Source organism: Amyelois transitella, chromosome 6, assembly GCF_032362555.1.
Source record: "Amyelois transitella isolate CPQ chromosome 6, ilAmyTran1.1, whole genome shotgun sequence".
NCBI lineage: Eukaryota > Metazoa > Arthropoda > Insecta > Lepidoptera > Pyralidae > Amyelois > Amyelois transitella.
In genome coordinates this window covers 7,537,035-7,564,561 of record NC_083509.1, presented here as the reverse complement: position 1 = coordinate 7,564,561, position 27,527 = coordinate 7,537,035, and the positions used below count along the sequence as shown (strand labels likewise).

Below are 27,527 nucleotides of genomic sequence, written 5' to 3'. Positions count from 1 at the left end.
CCGGGTACTCTAGAATAGGATCCCTCCACATAACCCGACTTATTCAATCCAGGATTACGGTCAAAACGCGCACTAGGCTTCTCTCCAAACAGCTAAAATTGTAACAGGGATTAACGCAAGAACGAAGAAAAAATCAATATTAACTAGGTTTTTGCAATACAAATTAGTTAAAATACACCTACTTAATCCTAAAGTTAAAGCCTGAAGTGTAAGCGATTATCACAAAAGATCTAGGATCCCACAACAAGTTCGTTCAATAAGAGAATTATGAAATAAAAAAGAAACTGTCAGTGACCTGAATATTTGTATTTCTATCTTATTTGTTCAACTATCTTACTTTTGGTAAACTTCCAAGCAATCCAGAACATTTCTGGATGATGACGAGAGTTAAACAAATGAAACACGAGAAGATTACAAATTAAATAAGCGTTGTTATCGACAGTCACAAAAGGTAACTGGCCGTATTATATCTTAAGGTCATCTCAATGTATTTATAAAAATTCAAAATGTATGAATCAAGGAAGTCTCTGATGTCTTTCCGGATCGGGGTATGTCAAAAATATATTTAAGTAGATACTGTCTTTTTATAGCTGTGATGAAAGCTTCCGAGTTTAAATATATTTATAATTACAGTGCCGTTAAAAAAATAGATGTCCGTGGTAGATGTATGGACTATGGAGCCTACCTCAATGTTCCTATCATTAATGTAAGAATTCTTACTACTTTGAAGGTCATACTTTGAATAATTCAATATTTGTTTTTATAATTATGATTATAAGCTGATTGTTTATAAAACTAAAATTTTATCCTCATCATATATATATGTACATATAATCACGGCTTTATCAGGGTAGACAAGGCATTTTTTCATCTTAGAAAGGCCACATTCAACTGTACGTCTTTATATAACAGAGAAAATTGAGATAGGTCGCTAATCCATCGCCTAAGACCTACATCCTTATCATAAAAAATAGTATTATAGCGAGCAAAGGGTTATTTAATTGTGTAATTGTTCATCTGATGAAATTTTAATGCTTCAATCAATCAGGTAATCGCGCATTGTTTTACATTTTTTTAATATTTCTTTTTTAATTTTTTTAATGAGAAACGATCTAAATCTGGCCAAAGAATTTTTTTTTCTATACTTGCCAGTATTATAAATTGTAAGCTATTGAAACAACTGAACAGCTGATTTGAACCTATGCGCGATTATCGATTTTCTCGGCGCCCGCCTGTCGGGTTACAATTTCCCGCATCACGGATTTGTATCCCTAGATTTCTTAAAATAGTATACAAAAAACACTAATAGTACTTAGAAACAGACTTATGTTTTTGAACAACTTTCACATTTAGTTTAATCAATATTATTAAGTTTGTAGGTAATATGCGATGTTCATGCCGGTAGCAAATACTTACCTGAGTAAGTTTTAAGTGGCCAGATTGGCGTTCATCCAACAGGTAATAAAAGCTATTCCTTATAGCAAATAACAATGATCCCTATCAATCCATAAATAAATAAAAACTAAAGTGACTTATAACAGGACGTACTTTAACTAATTCTGTGATAGGAGTCTGAACAAAATTGTTTGACTCTCGGCAAAAAATTTATTGCCAGGAGGCCTCTTATAGAAAACTAGCTGTGCCCGCAACTTCATCCGCGTGGAATAATTATTTTGGGCATTATTGAATCCTCAAGGATGAATAATTTTCCCCCTTTTTTTTTAAATTTTCCATTATTTCTTTGCTCCTTATAGTTGCAGCGTGATGTTATATCGCCTATTACCTTCCTCGATAAATATTCTATTCAACGCAAAAAGGAATTTTCAATTCTAACTAGTAGCTCCTGAGATTAGCGCGTTCAAACAAACATACAAACTCTTCAGCTTTATAATATTAGTATAAATAGAATGATGATTCCTAGTTGATGATTTCAGTTAGAGCTCTGTCAGCCTCTTTGCTTCTTCCTTGTCTTCTCCTTTTCATCATAGCGTGTTTACGATCTCACACGACAGCTTCAAAGCTCAACCATTCAGAGTTAGTTTTAAACGATGCCTTGTAAACAAGAGTATTATTAAAGAACTTACTTCGATGACATCTACAGGAAGATTCCTCGACTCAGACCAATAGAAACAGCATGCTCAAAAAATTTACAGTTTAAGAATTATTTATTTAAATCAGATATTTACCTTCCTTAACCAAATTCCTATGTTAACTATTCTAATATTTACATACATCGAATGTTTATTTAATAATAAACGGGTTTATCGTTTTTTTACCTTTGATCATAATCTGGTGCTTGGAAATACGAGTTTTTTGACAAAGCACATTGCCCTTGAAATCAGTCTGATATCAGTTTAAATCCTCATTAAAAATTGTTATATTAATAGAATCGTTTTTACTATGTACTTAATGATTTTATTTTATTGCAGTTAAAAGGGAAAGCTTTCCAACCTTTGCATGGCTAGATGGACACCAAATATTTATTACCTAAACTTTCCTCATGAACATCTTAGTAATTTTTGCATTTATCGCAAACGGCCAAACGTGATGGATACTTTTTTCTGCTATTTTGGAATTCTGTGATAAAAAAGAAAAAGATTCATAAATTTAATGATATGGATGTGCCAAAACCGTTGATAATGTACGGAAAGCAGAAATTGTAGTAACTTGTAAAATGTCAATAACGATAAAAATCTCAGAGCCTTAACCTATAGAGATCAGAGCTCTTCAATACCTTAAACAGAATCACGTACACATTACTTTCGTTTCACCTTTTCTCGCCTTTAATTGAATTAAGCCTACGCTTAAAGTTTTCTTATTTATTTCATTTTATCTTTGCGTGGTTCATATTTACACCCCTAAGTTTGTTTCATGAATTTCAAACACGTAGTAACGCTAAATTTAAAAAAAAAACCGCGTCTATGCTTACATATTTTACTTGTGAACATAATAATAAAGATAAATAAACCTTGGAATGAATTCGTGAAAATATTTTGAGACAATACTAAATATGGTTTTCAAATAAATGTTTTAACAATGACTTTTAAAACTTTTATCCCACGCTATACACAGTTACACTAATTTACGATGAATAGTATCTAACTAACAACTGGATGACATCTGCACGGTATATCTAACGAGGTCAATGCCGTGTTTAAATTTTCGTAAGGAACAATCGACTTAATATAATTTTGCACACCTGCAAATCAGTTGAGTTTGGCCATAAAAGATATACCTACAGAAAGAGATAGATTTGTCGTGTATGTAACAAATGCACTCATTACATATCATACTGAATTTAAGTACGTCAAATCTTTATTTTCAGAATATAAGTAAAGAAAATATAATACAAACAATTAGAAAAAAAATAGTAATAATAAAAGACTAACTGATTTCTACTAAAATATTTCTAATAAAATCTTAAAAGTTGTAAACATTATTCTGTTTATATTTGACTGTTTATTACATCTATGTTTATTTTAAACTTAATTGAATTCTATACCCGCTAATTTTCTAAGAATGCGTATCTGCCTAACACCTTCTGGCACGTGTCATGCATTGATAAGATGACAAATGTTTACTTTTATAGTGCCTTAATATACTAGACATTACCCAGAGCTCCATTTGAACAAAATAATTTAAATAAAAACAATATAAAAATTCCTTTACTCTATTCCTGTTACATTTTGGGAAAATGCATCTCATATTTTTGCTTCCAAACACTATCTTCGTGATCCTTTCTACTTTCGGTTTCCGATCCTTCCGATTTAATCTTTCTTTTGATTCCAAAGACCTGAAGATAAACCACACTACACATCTACTCACAGCTAACATTTAAATTGTAGGTGCATATTCACTCCACTTGCATTATTTTCCTACTATAGTAACAATTTATACCGAACTTTTCCTTGTGAACCCTTAATAGAATAAACTTTTTAAAGCCATATAACTATTTTGTAATAGTTACAACAGCATAGAAAATACAGTTCCGAGCTATCCTAGCTATGAAAAGCAGATAAGAGAGGAATCAGACTTTATACTGTTATGAAATAAAATACAGTCGGATAAAGAAAACCTATAATTTGACCGGAATCCAAGCAGGGCTGAAGCTAGCATTGGTGGACGTAGAAAGAGTTAAATAGAGGTTGTTCGTTTGTAGAAATAACCACCTTGTACAGAAGTACCCAAAAGTGTATCTGAGTACCGTCGCCATTTCTATGTTTTCTTATTGATTTACTATCTACCAAAAGTCGCATAAAGTCTTATTTGTAAGATTATAATTAGTATTTAATCAACCTAGAGTATTAATTTCATACAAAGGTTTCCCATACCCATTTATACCTACGTCTATAACACGACTAATAAAATAGCAAATCAAAGAATGATTGCTAGGTACTTAATTGCTGTTTACATTGTCATCAATACGACAACACAGAGTAACAAGATTTTCCTGAAAAAAAAAAAAAATGTTGTATGCGTCATATTCACCGGTTTATAGAACTTTAAAATGCCCGCTACATAAATATGTCGCCTCAGTGAAGAACCTTACAGTAGGTGCCTGGCTCTTGAACGAAAAAGTTATTGAAAAGTAAGAAAAAACGGCAAAATGCAGCCGATATTAAGTTTAGTGCTGGTTGGCCTGTTTTGTGTGACAACATGTGAAGAATACTTTTTGCGTAAGTAACTGTATATTTTTTCAATTTTATATTATTTTTTATAAAATTTTTATATAATATGGATAGTTAATTTAAAATTTTCTGCAGGTAGGTTCTATATTCAAAATTTAAAACAGAAACAACAGAATAAAAATTTTCAAGAAATATTTTTTATCTTGATACATTACTGAAGACGTGACATTTTGCATTCTTATCTAATAATTTCCAAATCGATGATTGACATTGAAAATCAAAGTTCAAGTACAAGTCTCGTTGGAATCCAGTTTTTTTTTATTATTTATCTATCTCTTTATTTTATGCTGATCTAAAACATACACATGTACTTATTCGCAAAATCATATCTGCAATCCTCTTACAATATTCTGTATCTGCAATGACACTCATCTAAAGAATAAATAAATATTTTTATACCGTTAATTGGCTAAAAATGTATCGTTATGTACCAAATAGCAATCAGCTGATTGTGTAAACGCGTTTGGCGTGAAATATATTTCCTTGTTTCCCTTAGGCACACTCTTTGGAAAAATTTTAGTGGAAAACCTAGTTATTTTCTGACTCAAAAATATTGATAAGACATAAGGTATCATAGGCATTTAACGCCCGCTTAATTTCAATTCAATATATTATTGAATAAAATGATTGGATTAAAAAACTGTTTAGAAAAATAGTTTTATTGTCAAAAAAAGAATACAAAAAACTAACACATATATGTTATCAGTCATATAAGATTATGAAAACAAAGACTTTCTGAATAGCCTGTCATTGGCGTTACTGAACATACAGTTTTTAGTAACGCCCATATATTTATTTACGTAATATCTTAATAAACACATATATTTCGACTTAGAGCCGTACAAAACTTAAAAGTATATTATATTATCTTTTTTTAGATAGCATCATAATTATCATTATATGAACTACAAATACTAAAATATTATAATTTTATAACACTTTCAAACATCTCGTAATTTCTACTTAATCATCTATAACAAAAATATTTCACTTTTAACATGTTCTATAACAATAGAAGATCAATTTTTAAAGGATTTTAATAAAAAATCAGATTATTATTAAAATGCCTATTGGGCGCTATTCACCGTAGGTGGCTAATGACGCCCCAAAATAGTACGTCAATTAACGCCCTGAAATGAAGTAAATTAATATTATAGCTTAAACATAAATGAGATCAGTAATCAACTTATATATCCTACGGACTATTCAGAGTATCAGTAATCAGTCTTACAATCCTTTGAAATTTTAATACTTTTTCTATTTATTCGCAATTTGAACAAATGAAGTCTTTGTCACGTTTTGTGAGGCCAACACACTCCTCATGGTACCACTTCTTGCAAAATTTACATTGTCTCATGTCCAATTTTTGGTTTTCATGACATGCATTGCAGTACCAAAGTTCTCCTGTATCGTCCTTTTTTTCATTAATTGTCTTTTTATTGCCTTTTTCATTAACAATGTTCTTAACATTTTTTGGAAATTTATTTATTGTTTTTCTGCTTTGTTTTTTAATTTCATCTTATCTTTTTTCTTTTTCTCATTTTCTTTGGTATTGGTATTCTTTGTTTTTTTTTTTATCGTCATCTTTTTTGTCAACTTTCATAGTGTCTTCAGACCATGACTCCCCTCTTCTTTTACGTGTGGAATGAGATGGATTCATTTCCCGGATCTGTTAAAAGCAAATCATTATGAAATAAAAGACATCGATTTTCGCCTTGTATAAATACGCCCACTTAGGATAATAGCGCCCATACAGGCTATTGACGCCCAAACCTCACGTCACGGGGCGTTATTACCCGAATAGCACCTTGTACCTAGTTCTCATATTTTCACACATAATTACAAACAAATCAATCAAATTGTCAATGAAATATGAATAAAGATATCTAAATAGAACGCTTATCACAAAATTAGACATGTAAATTACAGAAAATGAATTAAAACTTACGGATTTGTCGGAGTATTTTTTATAAGAACAGCGTGCACTGCCGGCGTCCTTCAAGTTCGGTTCACAACTGAGCGACCGATGGCCTGAGCGGCGCCGCGTCGCGTCCGCGCGTTCCTATTGGTTTATTCTATGTGTGCATGAAGTATAACGTAACTCGTGCGGCATTATCTCCGATTTTTAGCATTCGGGCGTTTTTACACATTGGGCGTTAAATGCCATACCTACCTTATATATATATAAACTATAGAAATAGTAAATAAGAATCTTTTTATAAATGTCTTAATAAGTTTGTTTTTATTACGGAGTTCCAATTGAACTGACAAACAAACACTTGGTTTACAGTGTACAGACGTGAGTAACATTTGAAATAATCCCTAGCATTATCTGCTTTATAACAATTCATTGAGAATCGATTATGTTTGTCTTTATTCCTATTATGAGTAATTAAACCCAGCTGTTAAAAAAAATGTTAAGTCATGTAATTATAATTTACGCTCAATTCTATATGAACTTGAAAACAATAAACGGAAGTGTTTCTTAGACGTAACACGTGTTACTATAGTTATCCATCCATCCAGTAGATGTATTTTGCAAAATTAGGCATGTAGAGAAGGTTAAGGGAAATAAATACTTGCTTGCAAATGTAAATAAGGTTTGAGTGTAGATAATGCGACAGAAGTATATAAGTTCAAAGGAACACGATTCCAAAAGTGAGAGATGATTTGTGCCTATCCCTCCGGAAAATACATGTGATATTATGAATGTATGAAAACTGTTACTGCAACAAAATACCTTTAATTCACCGTTTTATTTTAAAATCCCTTGTGCGCGGTCGATGCAGCGATGACTGAATAATAAAATAAATAATATAAATAAAAATTTTGTTTATTCAGTATCTAGAGATTACAATAATAGTGCTAGTTACTGGAGCCTCCTTTTAAGCAAAAATATGCTTGTGCCAGGAGAACTCCGCTAAAACTGAAGAAGCTTATTAGTTCTTTGATTCGCAATAAACTGGCTTTTCCTCATTGTTCTTCTTTAATTATTTTTTAAGGACAAATTTACTTAGTAGTTTCTTAGGATAAAATTTTCATCTGTATTTCCTGTGTTTGAAAGAGGTTTGCCAAAGATTTAGGTCAACTGCCTGCTAACACATCTACAGGAAAAGATGTTAGAGGGTATTTTAAATGAGATCCTTAAAACCTGAAAAAAATAAGGTATTACGTATCTTACAAAAAATTGTCTAATATTTATTAGTAAGTACTAAAGGTGTATGTACATTATAAATATAAAACAGTATTACAGTGCAAAGGCGAGCTTATGCCTAAGTGGGATTTCTTCCAGCCAACCTGACATTATTTTAAGAGTTTATTGACCGGGTAAGCCCAATAAACACAGTGGCAAAACAGCACCCCATATTTATATGCCCTTAGGTACAACGCATAACGTTTCTATAACATCTTAATCCAAGCTTATCTTTGTTATGTTATTGGCATGAATAACGTTATAAAATAAAGTATCTAAGTACAGACACTGAATATGTACTTATCAAAAAATTAAGCATTGAGACTGAAAGTCATGAACGGACATTGGTATTTAAAACAGGTTTATAGATTAAAAATAAAAATGCAAGGTAAATTGTGATCAGATCGATGAACTTTGTGGTAAGTAATATCACAAAGTTGTGGTTTTATTATTATTCTTCCATCTGAAATTAATCTCGGTTACATGAGGATCTCTCTGGTCGGGGCATCGTGATCCTGGATTGGGTAAGCAACGATTTTACACGAAGCAACTCTGATCTCCGCAACTTTTGCAGAGGAATCTTATTCGATTATGATAATGTAAGCTGCAGTAGGTGAATATGCCGCCTATTCACTTGTGTGGAAAAACGTTATTATTAAGGCATTCTTTTTATTTCTCTAACCATCCATCATTTCAATGTGAAGCAAAAGCCTACCCTCATAAAGTATATATTGTGTACATATTTATGTTGCGGCGGCCTATTTGGCACATTGTTTCTTGTCTATAAATTAAGAGAATCTAGGTTCGATCTCCAGGTCATGATGACCATGATGTTTTTTTATCCGATTAGCTTGAACTAGAGATATTTTTCTTTATGTTGAATTGTTGAGTTGGTACTTATCTATCACAAGTCTTGAACTCCTTAAGGTATGCTCTATCTGTGTAATTTGACGCGTATTTACTTTTGTTTATTTATTCGAAAACAAATATACTGGACGGATTTTGATATATTTAAGTACGTGGGTAGAATATAACCTGGAATTACATATAGAGTACTTTGTATCCCGAAATTCCAAAGGAAGAGCGAAGTCCCTGCCCCGGGGCATAGTTCACAAAGAAAACAAAAAACGAAAAATTCAGGAAGAACTTCCGGGGTATATAGCTACGATCTTTTGTCGTGTAAATTATTTTCGCAATTATGATAGACTTATTCAGCAAAAGTTTTGGAAACCTACTTCTCTTCTAGTACTGCCAGACAAACCTTATCCTTCCTGCCAATTTTCAGTCTTTTAAAACCATACGTTTATCAGTTGCTCATGCAATTCCGAAATAATTTCATAAGTCTGTGGATTGATAGATTTTTCGATAAAACATTGATAATATTATAAGTATCAAGATTGATATTTAAGCATATGTTATACCTACATCATTAAGTCGTACTACAGCTCGACGTGGCCTTTTAGTCTTTTCAAGACTTTTGGATCTGCCTACCCCACAAATGATAAGTATAGACGTGATTATGTGTATGAATAGGTATATATGATGATATGAACTTATAACCGAGCACATTTGGAAATTAATTTTCTTAAATACTTATTGCTGATTTATTTTCACAGCTTCATACATCAAGCCGTGCCAGTTGGATGACAAAAATTTCACGAAATGTGTGAAAGAACAAATAGAAGCCAGTTTACCCCACTTCACAAAAGGCGTCCCCGAACTCAACGTGCCGTCGATAGACCCCGTGAAATTGGATGATATTATAATCGACGGGAACGGATTAACGCTGAAATTCACGCAAGCTGCAATGCACGGGTTGAGCCAGAGTCAGCTTACAGACTTAATGTAAGATATTTATTATTTATTGGAGTGCGTTTGACTCAAATTTGCCTGATGGTAAGAAAGATGCTACACGCAATCTTAAATAACGACAATTCACTTTTGCCCTGAAAATACCTAAGTTGTCGGTATGAGCAAACAGACGCGGTAAGTTTTATAAAAAGAATTTGTCGAATCGAGAGATGTAAAGGATATCGACCATAAAAATAGGTGGAATCCCTGCCTACGCCGTAAATGCGGACGTGATGCAAACATTGACGTGTATGCATACGAAATTGTTTGAAGAGCATTGCAATTGTAAGCGTTTCCACATTCGGCTGTATGACAAATTTTCTTTCATTATATTCATTAGGTCTTTAAAAATCAACGTAAGTGGTTCTGACGCGTCTGTATTGTGGTACCTTCCTATATGATGTCAACATCCACAATTCCACATCGCAAAAGGTAAAGAGCTTCCGTACAATGAATTATTATGCGATGAACAATTGCGAGCCATGATTGTGTGTTAATTACTGATGTCCCTAGGGCATTCTAGATCGATTATATTTTTTATCTACCTGTTCGAAACAAACAGTCTAGACTCTTGGTCACCAAGTAATTTTCAAGGACACATCGCCTTATTAGCAGAATATGCTGGCGGCTAGCTCTGATACCGATACCTAGATTTGAGTAATTACCTATTTGTAGTAAGTAGTATTAGTACAGAAATATTAATATGATGGTACCTATGTGAATTCTAATTTTACCATAATCAAGATACCTATAATTAAGGGTACAGTGCATAATCAATTAACAAGCTTATGCTCAACACTCTACCTACACCTAAAAGTTTACGAATCAGGTTAATCCAGTCAATTTAATTCTAAAACTTATTTGACAACTTTTCAAAAATTTCTTATTTTGCCATCACAAAACAATGTTACAACAATAAAAATCTCAAAACCTGTTAGGTGCAACAATAATCTTAAACCTGCCCATGCGTGACTGGGGAGTATAATAATTAGTAACCACGTATTGAAGCAGTGCCTATTAATTGTGAGTCATCTATAGTTTGTATCAATATAAATAAATGATTGATGTAATGTGGGTAAACCAATATTCTGCTTTGAAATACGAAACACAAGATGATTAGATATTTCGTACAGATCTATGCTAATTCTCGAATATCTATTGCAAAAGCATTGACATGGCATGGACTACGTAGATTCTTTACATACAGACATATTGTCATATCTATTTCCCTTGCGAAATAGACAGAGCCAACAGTCTTGAAAAAACTGAAAGCGATTCAAATAGTGACAGGGCGCAAGCTCATCGCCTTTCTATCTAAAAATCGATTAATGCAACCATATTTCTATGCAGCTCATGCGCAGTCGCCACTTATAATAATACTTACCTACAATAAGGAGGACCCATGCCATAGAATCGTGAACAACAGTAATCATTTGATAAGTAAACATTTATCCATTAAATCCTTAATACCATGTAAAATTACATAACTTTATCATTTTTTATTCGCTAACCATGACAAAGTGGTTACAAAGATTACGACAAATGGTTTGACCGTAATACAAATAGCTTCAGTGGCCTTCTCAGTGAAGTACAAACACGCATTTTAAGTAACGGCCTTCCGAAATGGTAGCAAACTTCACAATGTCCATATCTACATATAGACAAGGGCCAGAGGTCGACATTCGTCTATTTAAACGTGTTAAAATTAGAATAAAAGCTTCCGTGGCAGCTTCGTAGCATTTATGTTATAAATAAAAAAACAAAGATTAGCTTAGATGTATAAGTATACTAAATACCTATTATACGGTCACTATAGAAACAAGTATAATGTATGTAGTCTTACTTCAGTATATTATTCTGATGTCTATCACAGTCAACAACATAAAAAAGTAGACACATTATAAAATTTGGACCTTAAAGCTTACATTGTACATACTCGTAGTATTATGAGTAAATTCTGGGCACAAATTTTCTATAGAAAGTTATTACTTTACTAACATTTTTACTATTTTCAGCGTAAAAATTGGTGAATCGGATGAAGATTTCAAGCTGGCTTTCAAAGGAAACCTTAGTTTGACTGCGAAATACGAGGTCGACGGGCGCATTCTGATCTTGCCCATTCAAGGAAAGGGAGATGCAATTGTTTATGCTCGTAAGTCTATTCGACATCTTTGCAATACCAGAATTTAAATTTTATTTGAAGGCACTTATTCGAAACTACTATTACAAACAGGTATTTTTATTTCAAATCAACACTTCAATTTCATAACAACACATAAGTAATTAGTATATTATGCTCTCAGTATAAAAACGCGCACATGACCATACTGAAGTTTAAAATTTAAGTCAAACAAATACAAATATTCTTACTCCCTTGGGAATTTTATTGACGGTCAAAGTATCTATGTCAAATTTCACCAAACAGGTCCTCATAATTGCGATCAAAACGTATCACTTATTTGAGGGAGTACTAACCACATATAACCAGGTTCTTTGAATTGTTTCACAGAGGGAGTCGAAGTTGAAATCAACAGCAAGCTGAGCCACGTGAAAGACAAGAGGAACCATACGCACTTTAAGCTGATCACGCCTTCCTACAACTACACAGTAGAGAAAACCACTTTTGATCTCAAAAACCTGTTCAATGGGAACAAACAATTATGTAAGACAGCATTTATGTACCTACTTGACGAGTTCAATTATAAAAAGTTGATGTTTAAATGTCCTGAGGATTAAATACGTATAAAGCTGAGGAAAACCTGGCCTGACGTCGTCGCTAAATACTTTATTCGTAACAATGACCTTAGAGAATGAAGATGCTGCTGACCGGTAAAAGTGGAAGTCGGAAGGGGACTCCAAGGTCCCGAAGCACCAGGTTTCAATTGTGAACACGCAAAGATGATACAGAGAAAACTTATTTCTGATGCGTTCTTTGTAAATCAGTCATCCGTCATTACTTAGTACCGGTTTTAGTACGTAGGTGTTTAGTTATTTTGTCCAAAATAAATAGCATTATTGAAGCTTTACATACCTACGTATATTGTTCAATATGATTTCAAATACCTACCGCCATTTTTAATTCTAGTTCATCGATTTTCCATTATCGTATAGTCAATATGTTATGTTATAAAGTAAATTTGAGTGGAGTAAATTTGAGTGGAATTCAGCCCCGGGTGGTGCAACTGGTAACAAGCAAAGACAAGAAAAAATTATTTCTTATATATACGTCAGCCAGAGCAGGCAGAGCCAACAATTATCAAAAGACCGAGAGGTCACGTTCAGCTGTTTGGCTTAATGATAGAATTAATTGAAATAGTGACTGGTATCCCGATTATATATGAAGCCTATCCCTGAGTCGATTTTTTATTAGGTACTTCTAAACGCCAATTCTATATCAAATTAAGTCAGGCTCACTCTCACTACGAGCTCACGACACCGACATAATAATTAATTATCGTGATAAAGAACATCAAGGAAATGCGCTTCGTACCTATGTACTTTGCAAAGTAGATTGCATCTTTTCGGATAATAATTTGATAAGGTGATATTTACAGAAACTCTATCAAATAATCAAATCAAATCCACATATGTCGACGTAGTACACAAAAGGCTTCTGCACTTCCTGAACTGGCCAAACCAGAAACTTTAATTCTTGCGAAAATTTACCTATCAGACATTACCAGTCTTTGATCCTAGGGAGCAACGTGGAACAAAATACAATACAATACAATTCTATCTGTATTATTGTATTGTATTGTATATATTTATTTATGCTTCTGTCATTAAGCTATCCAGCTCAACGTAGCCTTCAGTGTGTTGTGACTTAAGCGTGACTTCAGAGTCAGTGAGTCCTTTTTACCCCGTTATAAGTTCATGAATATTATTTTCACAGCGGACACAACCCACCAGTTCGCGAACGAGAATTGGCGGCAGTTGATGGACGATCTCGCCCCGCCGGCCATCAAACAGATCGTCAGGACCTGCGTCAAAACTATCAATAAATTCTTCGCAAACGTCCCCATAGAACGAATGGTGAAAGGGTACAAGGAGCCTTAGGCTGTGATATAGTGTTATTTAGATTAGTTGTTAGGATTATTGTAGTAATTTATTATAAGCGTAAATTAATAAAACGGTGTTTTAATTTATGACATATTCATTTCTTTCAAATGTTTTTTGGGACAGACAGAAAAATATGTTCATATCACTTTTCACTGTATGTTTAAAAAAAAAGATGTGTGCAGGGTTAAATATAAATTTATTTCGCTGAAATAACTTACACAATTGTCATATTTATTTATGACAATTCTATTACAAAGTTAAAATCTATAATAAATAAAATCAGTCCAATTGTATTTTGTTAATGACTATTTTAGGTTGTCCACTTTGATATTTCTTATCGTCTGTCACATGTCTTCTCAAAAACATAACTACACGTACAGGTGTTATTAACTAAGTACAACAATATTCATATGATTTAACATTATATTTCATTATTGTTTTTAAATCAAATTCGTTTAATACTCGTTATCAATTCGTCGTCTAGTCACCTCCGCGCGAAATTCTTCGGAATCCTGACTAGAATTGGAAGTACCACTGAAATTCGACGGGCGGACCCGTGAGGCAGTAACTACGATGTTCATATTACTTGCCGCATTTTGTCTTATGGGATTCTTCAATATACCTCGTTTGAATAAAACAACAACTATTAACATGATTAATACAACTGCAACGCCTACGGACATTCCGATTATACCGGCGCGCGATCTCGCCGTTCTAGAAGATTCTGCAACGAAAAAAAAATCATCAATACTTTACGACAAAATACCTTCGGTAGTGGGCATTAATATACCTACCTATACAGTTTAAACAATAGTATTATTGGGGAGTTAAGTGTCGCACCCTACTGCCGTGTTTCCGTGCCGTGTGGTTACCGGCCGTGTCACATTCATCTTTTTTCAGCTTTTATCATGATCTGATATGAGTGTGTGATATATTGCCCTAAAAAGGTTGCGGAGACGAAAATCGCTTTGCATAAAAACCTGACTTACCCAATCCTATCATCATAGACAAAAGGCGCACCCGGGCTCGTCTACTTAAGATTTAACTGACTAACGCCAAGAGGAAGAGTGTAGCACTATTGTTATAATATCATATCACGCTCTTTAGTAATGACGAATTCAAGTCATTAACAAGCGTGACTAATTAATTGTAATCTTTATATATGGAAGGTGACACACAGTGCGTCACATGTCAGCTAATCAACACAGATTTCAATCGTAATCATCATTTCTACTGAGAGACAGAGAGTCCATTCTTTATAAGAATATTCATACCAGCTGCAATTTCGTCCAGTAGTTTTTGAGTGAGGGAGTAACAAACATGCATACATACAAACATCTACACATTATAACCCTCGGCAATTTTTTGTAAGGTACTTAAAAGAGTTAGTACATACTTACATTCATATATCACCTCTTAGTCCCTTGCCGGGGGGACGGAGTCAACTGCCTTATTAAGACCCTTAAGGCCACATTTAACTAGATGGCTTAAAGATGGAAATGTTTTTCAGAAGTTACCAGATCGCTAGCCGATCGACTAAAATAAGATATACTTAAGTGTAAATATAATACTTACGTCGAACAACGATAGTGTCTCTGCCTTCCACAAGATGGTCGTCAACCTGAGCAGCGCAGGTCCATTCGCCAATGTCTTCAGCCCTCACTGGGTCTATGTCGAGAGAGCAATCGCCGTAATATAATTCACGGTCGGGAGTGAAGTAGTAACGGTCCAGTATAGCACTAAAATATAAGATTTATGTAAAAAAATGAGTCTTGAGTCACGAGGTTATTTATTACCTATAGCCTTTTCACTCATTTCAAATATAAGAGCAAAATCATCGTGGCTGTACGCCAGTTCCTCTGATATTACGGTGAATCAACAAAACATGAAATCAAACTTAAAAAATCGTTAGAGAACAAACATATTCGGGCAACATAATAATAATTTTATTTAAGCTATCTAAACTTAACATGGAAACTTTTTGAATGTATTACTTGATAAAGGAACAGAAGACGTATGCAGGAATCATGGCAAGAGCAAAGATTAAGAGAAAGCATATTATATTTTCAAAAACCCAATCTGAATTACCTAATATTAATACTTACTTTTCACTAGTCACAGTAGAATCAATGCTAATGCCAACTCTATTGGGAGCTAAGAATCTGCAATAATGGAGTGGTCTCTTGCCATTCGCAGTCCGACAATACAGCGTTGTTGACGCGCCAATGCTGGCATCTACTTCTTTTATATCAGCAGCTAAAGGTCCCGTCACACGAAGGTTAATGGAATCTGTTATTTCTACCCCCATTTGGTTGTTGGGTCCCATGTGGCAAGTCCATTGACCAGCATCTGCTATAGCGGCATGCGAAAAGGTGATGCCACATTCGCCCAATTGAAGACTTGTGCCAGTGTACCTATAAATCGGTCATTTGTAAAACTTACGTGACAAGCATACTTTTTAATATTTGAAAGTCAATGGTTGTATCTTTTAAAGTGTAATGAATACTACTGACTGGACCGATTGTTATGAATTTCGTACAGGGAGACCTAAGAAAGATGCACAAAACAGTATATAAATATTACATTTATTTCATAATATTTTTTAATTATTTTGTCCACATGAGTATAGTGGTGGACCTAAACAGGAATGCTGTAATAACCGTTGTAGAAACGATTTTTCGCTTGAATAACGCATGAATTTGAGAGAAACTGTTAATACAATCACAAGTACAATGTAATTAATTTTCATTATAATTATAATGACTTACAAAAAAACGTTACCAGTAACAATTATAACCTGAGTATTGGTTGCAATGTACCAACTGCACTGTACGTATCTTATCTTTAGTCTAAATTGTATGATAAGATGTAAGAATTGTATTATATCTCTCGACTTTAATAAGATATTTCAATTTTAAGATAATATATAAATACTAAGATTTAAGATTATATTAATACTCAATATCACGGATCTGACGAATATACATTAAATGATCTTATCAAAATCATCACGATGTGGCATTGTGATGATGTTATATTTGCACTTAACTACAAAAACATTAATGCAGTATGCATATGCACTTTATCGCACCACCAACTAAAAGTTTTTCTGTTTGGTCAGCTGGTAGACTGGTAGAGAATGCCAAACGACATGAAGTCCGCCCTTTGTACATTTTTTTTGTGCAATAAGTTATAAATAAATAAAAAATAATACACCTACTTATAGATTCGTAGTAATTACTACGATACTTATCTATTAGTACCTACTATACGACTGGTCTTTTAAAAAGTTCCCCATATATGTTTACATACCAAAACTCCTGTTCCGAGTCATCATGAGCTACTGGAGTGAACTGCGTGCCATTCGGGTGTTGGAACCAGCAGTAAGACAAGGAAACATCGGCGTTACACATTAGAGTGAAAGTAATGTTTTCTTCTACTATAACCTCTCTTTGTCCTCTGAGGTCGGTTCTGGAGTTTGGTCTTATGTCTGAAACAATAATCACAATATTAGAGAAAATTTACGGTGTAGATCTCATACAAATCTAGGTAAGTAATAAATCTCTATTATATGGTAGCTCCTCAAGATTTTCCCTCATTTCATCATAAGAACATCATTAAATCCTAAGTAGTATTCAAACTAAAAACTTTAGTCAGCATCTTCAGCATTCTCGTGACGTTAGTTCCCGTTGCATTCCCACTTTTGTACTACAACCAAGGGATTTTATCCCTGCTTGGATCACTTGGAACACATCAGATGCAAGTTTCCTTTTCAGAAATTGAGTTTTATTGCTTATCGCCTCTATCTTCTTGACCAATTTTCATGGAATTCTGTACACACATAATTAGGAATATTGAAGAAAGATATCTTTCATCTCGTAAAAAAAGATACTGTTTCCGTGAGATTGGGATTAAACTACAATGTACGCGGGCGAAGCCGCTCGCCATAGCTAGTAAACAAATATTTAAAAAAGAATCTCACGTTGAGCGTGAGGCAGGACTCTGACCAAGGCCTGCATGGCCGGTTGCTGTACAACTTGCGTGCCGACCCATTGTTTGAGACCTACGGAGCAACGCCAAGTGCCGTAGTCAGCAGAAGTGGGATTCTCCACCGTCATTCCGCAATGACGGGCTGCAAATCCGTCACCGTAGTAACTATAAGAAACAAATCAAATATTTAGTCAGTCATCTTTATCATTTCTTTAATCCAAATCTTATCATACGAGCGTTTGTCTCGTTTGCGTTGCATTCAGTACCTACTAAGTAGATGATGTCAAAAAAATTTGTAGATGCCACTCTTGTTCTACATTTCTTCGACATCGGGATTAAAAAAAATACTAGTAGGTATAGTTTCACGTATACTTATGTGATCTGGGGTCAACCTATGACCACGATCCGAGGATGCGTTAGACAGATTTATCGAATCTACCTATGTTCTCACCCGTCGCCATCCCAGAAAATATGTAGCTTCAATTATTGCCAGCTAAACGAGGTCTATCATAATTGTGGTTATTAACCCTGTGGGGTTCACAGGGGTAAGGATTAAAGAGTTGATTTATGTGTTCCCATAAGAGCCGATTTGAAAAAGAAGTAGATATATAAATATAAATAAAAACCTGTGAATTCCGTCACTCAGACCATCCATGACGTTATATCCGAACGATGCCGTGGCCATTTGGAAACGACAAAACGTAATATTTTTCATAGTGTGAATAACATTACAATATATATGAAGCTTGTTCGCATTTGTATTGTGTATATAACCCACATCTAGGCGTTCCGCTAAAATAATTAAGAAAAAGTTATTCACTAAAAAAATATATTAAACATCATCAACATAAAATAGAAGAGACTTTATCTTTATACCATCTGTTGATGAGTACTGGTAGGCCAATGTGGCTGGCATGGCAGGTGCAACGATATTTTTGCCGCGCGATAAACTATCGCTGTTTCGCTTTTTATTATGATGTGAAACAAGACAGCGATAGTTTAGCGCGCGATAAAAACGTCGACGCGGGTGCCCTGCTAGCCCGGCAGGATGATTTTTTCACAGATATCTAGTATGTAAACATTACCTGAAGAGACTACCCCGATGAAGACGGCACTTTACTTACAGAAAGCTGTTACAAGATCAAACCCTTTATTTATACACCCGGACACCCGGTGTCCCCACTATTTGTCCACAGATGGAAATCGAGAAAAAAGTTTATATATCCACAAGTGGCCACTACGTTACTGAAATTTTCCTACTAGACCCTACTGGTGGACACTAAGAAGAAATGAGATGCTTTCTCACACAGTGGTGGATATTGAAACCAAGAATCGTTCCTCTGGATGACCAACAGTAGTGGGCAAATAATGGGGGACATTGCGATAAAGAGGACAAACATGTAACGGGCTACTTTGTACATGTTATTTTACCTACAAGGTATTTGCAATGGAGAAGCTGCTTTGTTTCCATAGATAGCTAGTTAATAAGTAAATGCACTAATTGTAGATTTTTAAGTTATTAAAAACTTTATTACTTTGTCACTCTTAAAAAGTTGAAAACAAAGCAATTCCGCGGCTCAAAGTTATATGTAGTACGGCAAAGCGACAAATAATATTTTCACACGATGATTATACTTATACGTGCAAACAACATATTATTATCTACCTATATTTTATAATTTTCCTAAAGAAATACCTATATAATAGAAATTAATTAACCTATCAACACATGCCATCAAAAAGTGACATGGCAGACTTTAAACGGAATTTGCCGTAGGTAGTAATATTCCTAACTAGTTTTTTATCAGCAGATATATACCACTATCACTATCACCGATGAGGTGATAAGTCTTGTAGACACGCACAATAGGTATAATCATATATTATGACGGGGATAACATATTAGGGAGGTCTTTAAACCGAAGACGCTGCCAAGCGGACAACTTACAAGGAAAAAGGTCTGAAATCTAAATCTAAATAAAATAAGGCTAAATCTAGTCTACAAATTTAGAGTTTTTAGCTGTAGCCAATATTTCATTGAGCCTTTTGACTCAAGATTCTTCAAACACTCGAATCTTATTATTTCATCTTTTATATTACACGGCTTATAGCGATAATAATCATTCAAATCTTTATTAATTACTTAGATAAATACATTGTGCGTGACCTATCTCGCTAAATTTTATGTTAAGATTGATTTCAATATAAATGTGCACCTATACCTACCTAATCTGACTGAAAATATAATCTGAGCTTTCAGATATCGAATCAAAATAAACGAACAGCAATATGTTTATCTCTCAGTAATCTAATAGACTCAATGGTAGGTACTTTTATTTTTATGCTTTCCATGACCCTATATGGGTTAAGTTGGTCAGAAGAGTCGCTTCGTATAAAAACCCCGGGCACCTCTCCTGAAAGGTTAGAATATAACTGGGACTAAACCCTAGAGGAAGAAGAAACTCACCTTCAACGTTAACCCGTCTCTGCACTTGCAACTCCGAAACTCTTCCTGGTAGCCCAACTAGGACCTCCCAGTCGCCCTGCACTGCTCTATTGGCTCTATCAAGAGTCACACGACAGTGTCCAGACACTAAGGAACTCTCAGCAAAAGGCTGGGCTACGAGACAATAAGAATTATCAAGAGACGTTAGCTCAACCACTCTGTGCGTTTCCCCGTCCAATAGTGATATGGGAGACGCCGAGTAAGAATTAATATCATCTGGAACAAACAAAAGTTATATTCAGTCAAATACAATTAAATAAGTGTCGAGTAAGAATGAATATCATCTAGAACAAACAAAGGATATATTCAGTGAAATACAATTAAATACGTGTCAGGAATTTCAAACCTTACCAACTAATTATAAGTACAGAAGTCTCTTCAGCATTTTATCAAAGAACGTTGGAAGGAGAAGAATTAAAAAAACGGAACTGGCAGAAGACCAGGTCAAAAGTACCCTGAACCGACGAGCTTGCATAAAAAGAGAAATAAATCTATACTAATATTATAAAGCTGAAGAGTTTGGTAAAGTAAACTTTTTAGGTTGAATAAACCATTTCTCGAGGAAGGCTTTAGGCTATATTTCATCACGCTGCAACTATTAAGAGCAAAGAAATAATGGAAAATGAAAAAAAAACGGGAGAAATTATTCGTCCTTGAGGGCTTCAATAATGCCCAAAATAACTATTCCGCGCAGACGAAGTTGCAGGCACAGCTAGTGTATGTTTATGATATGGAGCTAAAGAAGTATGCAAGTATCGTAGCAAGTGTAAAGATATAGTCGTTGCCTTCAAGTTGCCTTCTTTTCCGGAAAAAACGCGCGATTTTATGTAGGTATGTATATTTAGATTTGCTACTCGTATGATGACAACATTTTTACGATCATCACAAAACCAAAATGTACGCACCCTTTTAACGTATTTGATGTAAGACTACTTTCCTGGTTCAAAATCGAAATATATACCTTCTCGCACAAACCACGGAGGCACTAATTTCCGTATTTGTCGGTAATAAATAATTCATCAATATTATTATTTATTATCTTTGAGTCAAACCATCAAATTAAAGCCTTGTCGGTAATTAACATCAAACTGATAAGGTCGGTATACATTGCAACAATGTATTTTGCTGATACTTATGCTTTTACGAGTATATTGCACATTTGAAATTAGGGGTGTTACAACCATATAATATATCCTCACATACAATATTATTTTCTAACTGGTATTTAGATAACATAACGTAAACTGTTTGCCTTATTATCAAAATTTATGTAGGCATATTGTAAAAACAAAGAAAAACAACAAGGTTTAGAAGTACGGATGAAAAATTTTTTGTTATGGGAATCGGAGTCCATTAGCACAATTTTATAAGGTAAATGATGATCCTTTGATAAAAATCCAAACAAAATTACATTCGACACAGAAAATTAAATATATATATGCAGGACCTAAATAAAGAAGACAATAAATTAAAGATAGGTATCATAAAATTTTGCAATTCTTATAGGTATATACGAATAATATGTCCATATCGTGGTAACCCTAAATTCGTGATATCAATCAGATTTCGAAAATTTATCACGTTTTAAACAAGTCTAGTAAAGTATTGTCCTTTTTGACCTTAGTATACCTATAACTAGATACTATATTTTATCTTTTTATTTTCTACATAATGTGTAAGTATGTACTTATTCAAATATTCGCATCGTATCAAATAGATATCAACATAACTTTATTTGACACAAGCTTTGACTCGGGACTTTGATCCCGTGGGAACTAACAGAAAAAGGTTCTAACATATATCCTATGTGACTCCTGAAGGTTTTGTCTGTGTGAAAGTTTGTATGGATGGGTATATGAACATGAGTGTCAATATAAAAATTAACCACTATAAATATTTTGCAGCAATGTAGGCTAAATATTTGAAAGTAACATGATTGTATTGATAAGCAAGAAATGTATGTATGTTTGTATAATAATAGTTACAATAAAAATTACCTTCTACGTGGAGTTCAGTCCATCCTGTAAGATTCGTATTACCGGTTACCGATAACCGCCATCGCCCTTCATCTTCAGTTCTTACATTTTGCACTCGCAAACCACATCCTTCGCTCCAACTCTCATATCTTAAATTAAATATTATAATTTATATACTGATTTACGTAAACTGTAATTGAACCCAAAAATCACTAAACAGAATTTCAAACAGTGTATGTTGGGATGAGTCCTGCTTCTAGTCATACAGTGAATAAAAAAAATTCTTAACCCATTCCCATAAAGCAAATAAGTATTAATACTATTCTAAATAAATATTCTATTCTATTCTATATTCCCATAATCTTGATTATCGTGTTCCCAGAAGACGCTGTGATCCATCAGTTAACCTTAGTAATTTGACGAGGTTTTTTACACACACCGACTGTACTTAAGACTCCTATCTACGACCCAAATCTACGGTCTTTTTTGACGAGAAATTCTTTTCTTCTCACTCTCGCTGTATTTTTTTCTATCCGAGAAAAAGAGATGATATGCCTTGCCAACGTTCGTGAATAAGGCGCAGAAAACAATATAGGACATGTATTAAGTAAAAGTTATGGTAATAGCCTACATACATATATACAAACACGTCTATATAGTCACACAAAGAATAAAAGACCACATTCAGCTTTATTCATTAGCCATTCACTTAGTCGCCTTTTACCATATCCGTGGGAAAGATATGTATATCTTCAAAGGTGCCGGGAACTACACTGTTAGTCTAAATTCAAAACATTGCCTCTCCTTCCTTACCTGGTATTTGGTGGACTTCTCACATCGAAGGTTTCTCCTAAAGGTGTAGTTACTTCGCACGCCTGCACATTTTCCACTGTTCTACCAATTTTTATAAGAGCTTCGTGACCCAATGTAACATGCAATGTGCGGGGCCAACCTATGCCTTGCTGCATCTTCAAAAGATTCGATACGACCAAATCTATGGCTAATACTGTATGTAAGCATATCGCAACTGAAATGTATAAATTTAAAACAAATGTAATGACAACTTAGGTATTGTAAAATGAGAGGATCATTGTCATCTTTCTGGAGTATGTTCTAATCTTGTCTCTAAAAAGGGGTCAAATTCCGGAGCATAGTTATCGGATAAATACTTACATGGATCTGCTCTCACCTGAATTCCGTGTAATATAATATAATCCGGTATAAGAAAATCCCAGCTTGGAACATGGTTTTTATACTGTTGCACTTAGGCGAAAATAGTTCTTAGTCGCCTATTGACATCTACGGAAAAGTGATATAAGTAGTCTATTCTAAAACCCAGGGTTAACAGCCCATGAGGTAGTAGCAAGTCTCAAAAACTGCTAATTGTCTAATAAATAAAGCAACTTTGAAAATAATTATATAAACAAGTTATACTAACCAATAAAAACTTCATAAATTCTGAAATACATGATGCCCACTTTCTACTTTATATTTATATTCTATATTGTATATATGCTCATTATATGAGACTATTAACGTTAATAGCTTAATACATAAACATCTGAAAGTACCCCAGACAGAAACACTGATTTATATACTGACGATATAATGATATCTCGATGATAATCATTGATTATTATAATTAAGTAAGGACATTGACTGTTGACATTACCATGCCTTCGCCAGTGATGTCATTCTTTTAGAGTAAGTTACCAATGAGTATGTTTCCAAAGTCTTCATTTAAAACTAGCTACCACCCGCAGTTTAGCTCACTTGCAAATTTAATTCTGTTTTATAATATAACTTTAAAAATTCATACAAAAATAAGAAGACGGCAGCAGAAGTAGAATAACCTAATTTTAGCCAGTAAACTATCTGTAGAAATAACATTCCTTATCAAAATGTCCTACAATTAAGAATTAGATCTTTTGCGTATCAACTATCGGTCGAATATATTGCTAAGATAAAAATATGTTATAAGTCTTGTTAAGGTAATAACAATTCAATTCTTTACAACCACTTTTATTTATGCTTAGGTACTTAATTTTTATAATTAAATTATTTTTATACAATGGAGATCGAAACTGTACTAAAAGTTTATTATCAATTTATCAATAGTTTTCAATTTGACAGGAAGGTGTGGAATCACGTCATCTGCTTCTTTCATGTGAGTGATTGGAATCTGAAAAGAGTTTATTAAATTTATTTAAAAACAACTACATATTTATAAAGTAGCAAGATTTGCGCGGGGCTATGCTCCCGAAAAAAATACCTAGCCTATGTTCCTTCTAAATAAGTACATTGTCTGTCTCTGCATGAAATATACTTCATCAAAATCATTGCAAGAGTTCATAAGTTAATTTTTTACAAGTGAAAGTACGAATTATTAATATTATAAGGGAAGTAGATAGTAAAGTTTAACCATTGCACTTGATATCAGAATTAAAGGCTTGGTAATTTTTTTCTTCCTGCACCTTTAAATTTATTCTCGCAAGTCGTTTCACTCTTGAAAAAGTGGTTGTGATCGTTTAAATCTACAAATATTGAGTATCATAAATTGAACCAATTATTTCAGATTCAAAATTGGATATAATTTATTACTTTTTTATTACCTACTTTAAACTGAAGCTACTACCGTTCCCTTTAGCGCAAGTACAAAAGAAGCGGCGGAACAATCCACACCGTGACGTTTTTGTAAAATATCTCTGTCTTAAATCAGTGAGGACAAATATACAGTAATTCGAAATAGGCATGGCTTTATTTCACACAAATCACTACAAAAATTATCGTAAATTGCAAAAACAGATCATAATAGAGCGATTGAAAATTTACAATTCATTGTATTTCAACATGGAAATGGGAATCCATTGACATATTTATTTGAGAAAAAAATCAGTTGTGTAGTTACATCATGCCTCCTAGATAGAGAAACTTACAAACACTTATTCTGTATAATATTTATAAGATTGGTTAACAAAAATAAATCAAACAGAAGTGTTTCAGCTATGAAGAACAATACTCACATTCAAATCTTTTGCCATTGATTCCTTTGCCATGAATTCTCTAAGCACATAGTTTGAATCCAGAACATGGAACATCCTTGTTTCATGTGATCGCACTAACACATCATCAACTCTTAGGAAGTATCTCATTAAAATATACCAACATGATGGCATCACTCTCTGGAATTACAAAAATATACATAAATTTTTCCATTCCATGTAAATTTTCTGTATGTGAATCATTACTGAACTGGGAAATGAACATTATGCCTTGCTGATGTATATATCTGTAAAGGTAAGATAAATAATAAACACTTACTATTTTGACTGACAACTTGGATATTCCATGGTCATGGAGTTCATCCTCAAATAATGTCAGATCATGATAAAATAATATCTGTTCTTTCCGCTTCAACAAATTGTAGTCAATCTCTTCATTTGTAGCTTCTATAACAATATTGTCTGTGAGTGTGCCTTTGTATTCAGTGGAAAAAGTCCAATCAAAATTCCTCTTTTTCTTTTCTGCATCTGGACTTTGATTAAGAAATAAAAAAAAATTATATGTTAATTCTCATAATCAATTGGTAAACCAATAAAGCTTTTGTATGTCTTAATTAGCTTTTGCTTACAGCTTCAATCACATATTAATTTTTTTGTTATAAATGTTTCTGTGATCTGTACTCTATGTTATTGTAATGATTTATTTAATGCAGTAGTTTTTGTAAGAAACAGTAGCAAACATGCTCAAAATTATAATATTATGATGGTGGTCTTCATCAAAACTGACTTCCAAATTATAAAAACACTGTAAATTACCGGGCTTCCTGCCACGCTTCAGCACAAGCAACTTCGATAGCCTCAACTGTGTTGGCTACACCTCTCAAAGCATCTAAAGGGTTAAAATTGATCACAGCACCACTTGCATGTCTAAGAAGTAAAATATTCTTAGGGAAAACCATATCTGGGAAGTGTGGAATCTGCAGCTCTTTGCAGTATCTGTAATAAAAAAAGGATAACCAATTAAAGACACAAAAAAACTAAAGGTTTACGCTAGTTACTAGAATCACGCACAGTTAATGTTTTTGTGTACAATTATTTTAAAGCAATTATTTATTCTACTGATTATTCTTAATTTTATTATCATTCTGACAGTTCGAGTGGAGTGCTATATAAATGATAAAATGCAATGTAGTATCTCCACATTGGCCCTCTGATACTATGACAAATTGCTTCGCGCCGAACACCCTGAGCCAACAGTGATAGTGACACGAAAACCAGCCATATGGGTAACTTCGAGGTATATTCAACTATATTTAAGACTAAAAAGAAACTATACTTACAAACAAAACTGGCAAAACTGATCGTCATCTCGTTCACATACAACCTTTGTAGAGCAAACACTGGGTAGTATACAGCTTACGTCGTACGAGATGTGCCAAGGGCCAAATTGAATTGAGTTGGAAGTGGTAGTATATCGTCTAGAATCTACTCCATTGTCCTGCAACGAAAAGTTTTAGTTTTAGTTTTTGTTCAAATTCTTAAATCATAATAATAAACATACCTAACACTTTACCATAGAAAATATTTTGTAGTAAAGTTAAAAATTGGGTAGGAGTAGAACTTACTTCATGGTATAGCATCTTGGCAGATTAATTTTATATCGACCAAATGATCCACAAATTAAAATAATACCTTTTTTACGAAAATTATTTGTGAAAATTAGGTACCCAGATCCCGACAGAAAAATAAAGATCAATCAAATCAACTGAGATTCATTCGTTCGATTCTCTGTCTACGTTCATTGAACGTCGTTCAATTCGATCGCGAGAACACAAACAAACGAGCAGTCAATGTCACATAGTTGAAAGTTGTATATGTCAATTTTTGATTATGTTTCGTTTCATGTTTCAGCTTGGTTTCATCCCCCTGTCATACATCAGTCATCCATCAGATTTTTTGCCTCTAATGGTGTTCATTTAACTTGGTTTTGATCTAATTACTCTTTTGCATTTTAATTAAATGAATGCAATGAAAATTTGAATATCAGAAATCACTTAAAAGGATCAGTGACCCACCTTATTAATTGTCTATGGAATAATCAGTGTTGCTAACTTATTATGTTTTCCATTTAAACGGGTGGTTTCGATTCAACAATTTATTTAGTGGTGATGGTAAAATACCTACTGTCTTTAGACAATATGTATTAAAAACTGTGGTACACTGCTTCTAGGCTGGTTTTGGTTTTTTTTTCTGGCTGATATA

The 27,527-nt window shown here is 33.6% G+C and overlaps 3 protein-coding genes across 3 annotated transcripts; 1 reads left to right on the top strand and 2 right to left on the bottom strand.

The window, feature by feature from the left end:
• Window positions 1-4,525: 4,525 nt before the first annotated feature.
• Window positions 4,526-13,877, top strand: LOC106131132 (circadian clock-controlled protein daywake-like). Its single transcript, XM_013330125.2, has 5 exons — window positions 4,526-4,676; window positions 9,498-9,726; window positions 11,748-11,884; window positions 12,242-12,394; window positions 13,625-13,877. Exons 1-5 carry the CDS (start codon window positions 4,607-4,609, stop codon window positions 13,786-13,788), a joined length of 753 nt encoding a protein of 250 aa, XP_013185579.1. The 5' UTR covers window positions 4,526-4,606; the 3' UTR covers window positions 13,789-13,877.
• A 93-nt stretch (window positions 13,878-13,970) lies between these two features.
• LOC106131316 (uncharacterized) lies at window positions 13,971-23,858 on the bottom strand. Its single transcript, XM_060944559.1, has 10 exons — window positions 23,702-23,858; window positions 23,077-23,290; window positions 22,285-22,412; window positions 20,249-20,503; window positions 18,408-18,573; window positions 17,774-17,946; window positions 17,104-17,281; window positions 15,897-16,205; window positions 15,367-15,530; window positions 13,971-14,515 (listed from the first exon to the last, which is right to left on the bottom strand). Exons 1-10 carry the CDS (start codon window positions 23,730-23,732, stop codon window positions 14,247-14,249), a joined length of 1,887 nt encoding a protein of 628 aa, XP_060800542.1. The 5' UTR covers window positions 23,733-23,858; the 3' UTR covers window positions 13,971-14,246.
• Window positions 23,859-24,269: 411 nt separating this feature from the next.
• LOC106131300 (TIP41-like protein) lies at window positions 24,270-27,060 on the bottom strand. The gene is made up of 6 exons (XM_013330360.2): window positions 26,891-27,060; window positions 26,606-26,763; window positions 26,082-26,261; window positions 25,585-25,798; window positions 25,287-25,445; window positions 24,270-24,445 (listed from the first exon to the last, which is right to left on the bottom strand). The coding sequence occupies exons 1-6, from the start codon at window positions 26,903-26,905 to the stop codon at window positions 24,353-24,355; spliced, it is 819 nt and encodes a 272-aa protein (XP_013185814.2). The 5' UTR covers window positions 26,906-27,060; the 3' UTR covers window positions 24,270-24,352.
• Between the last annotated feature and the right edge of the window lie 467 nt (window positions 27,061-27,527).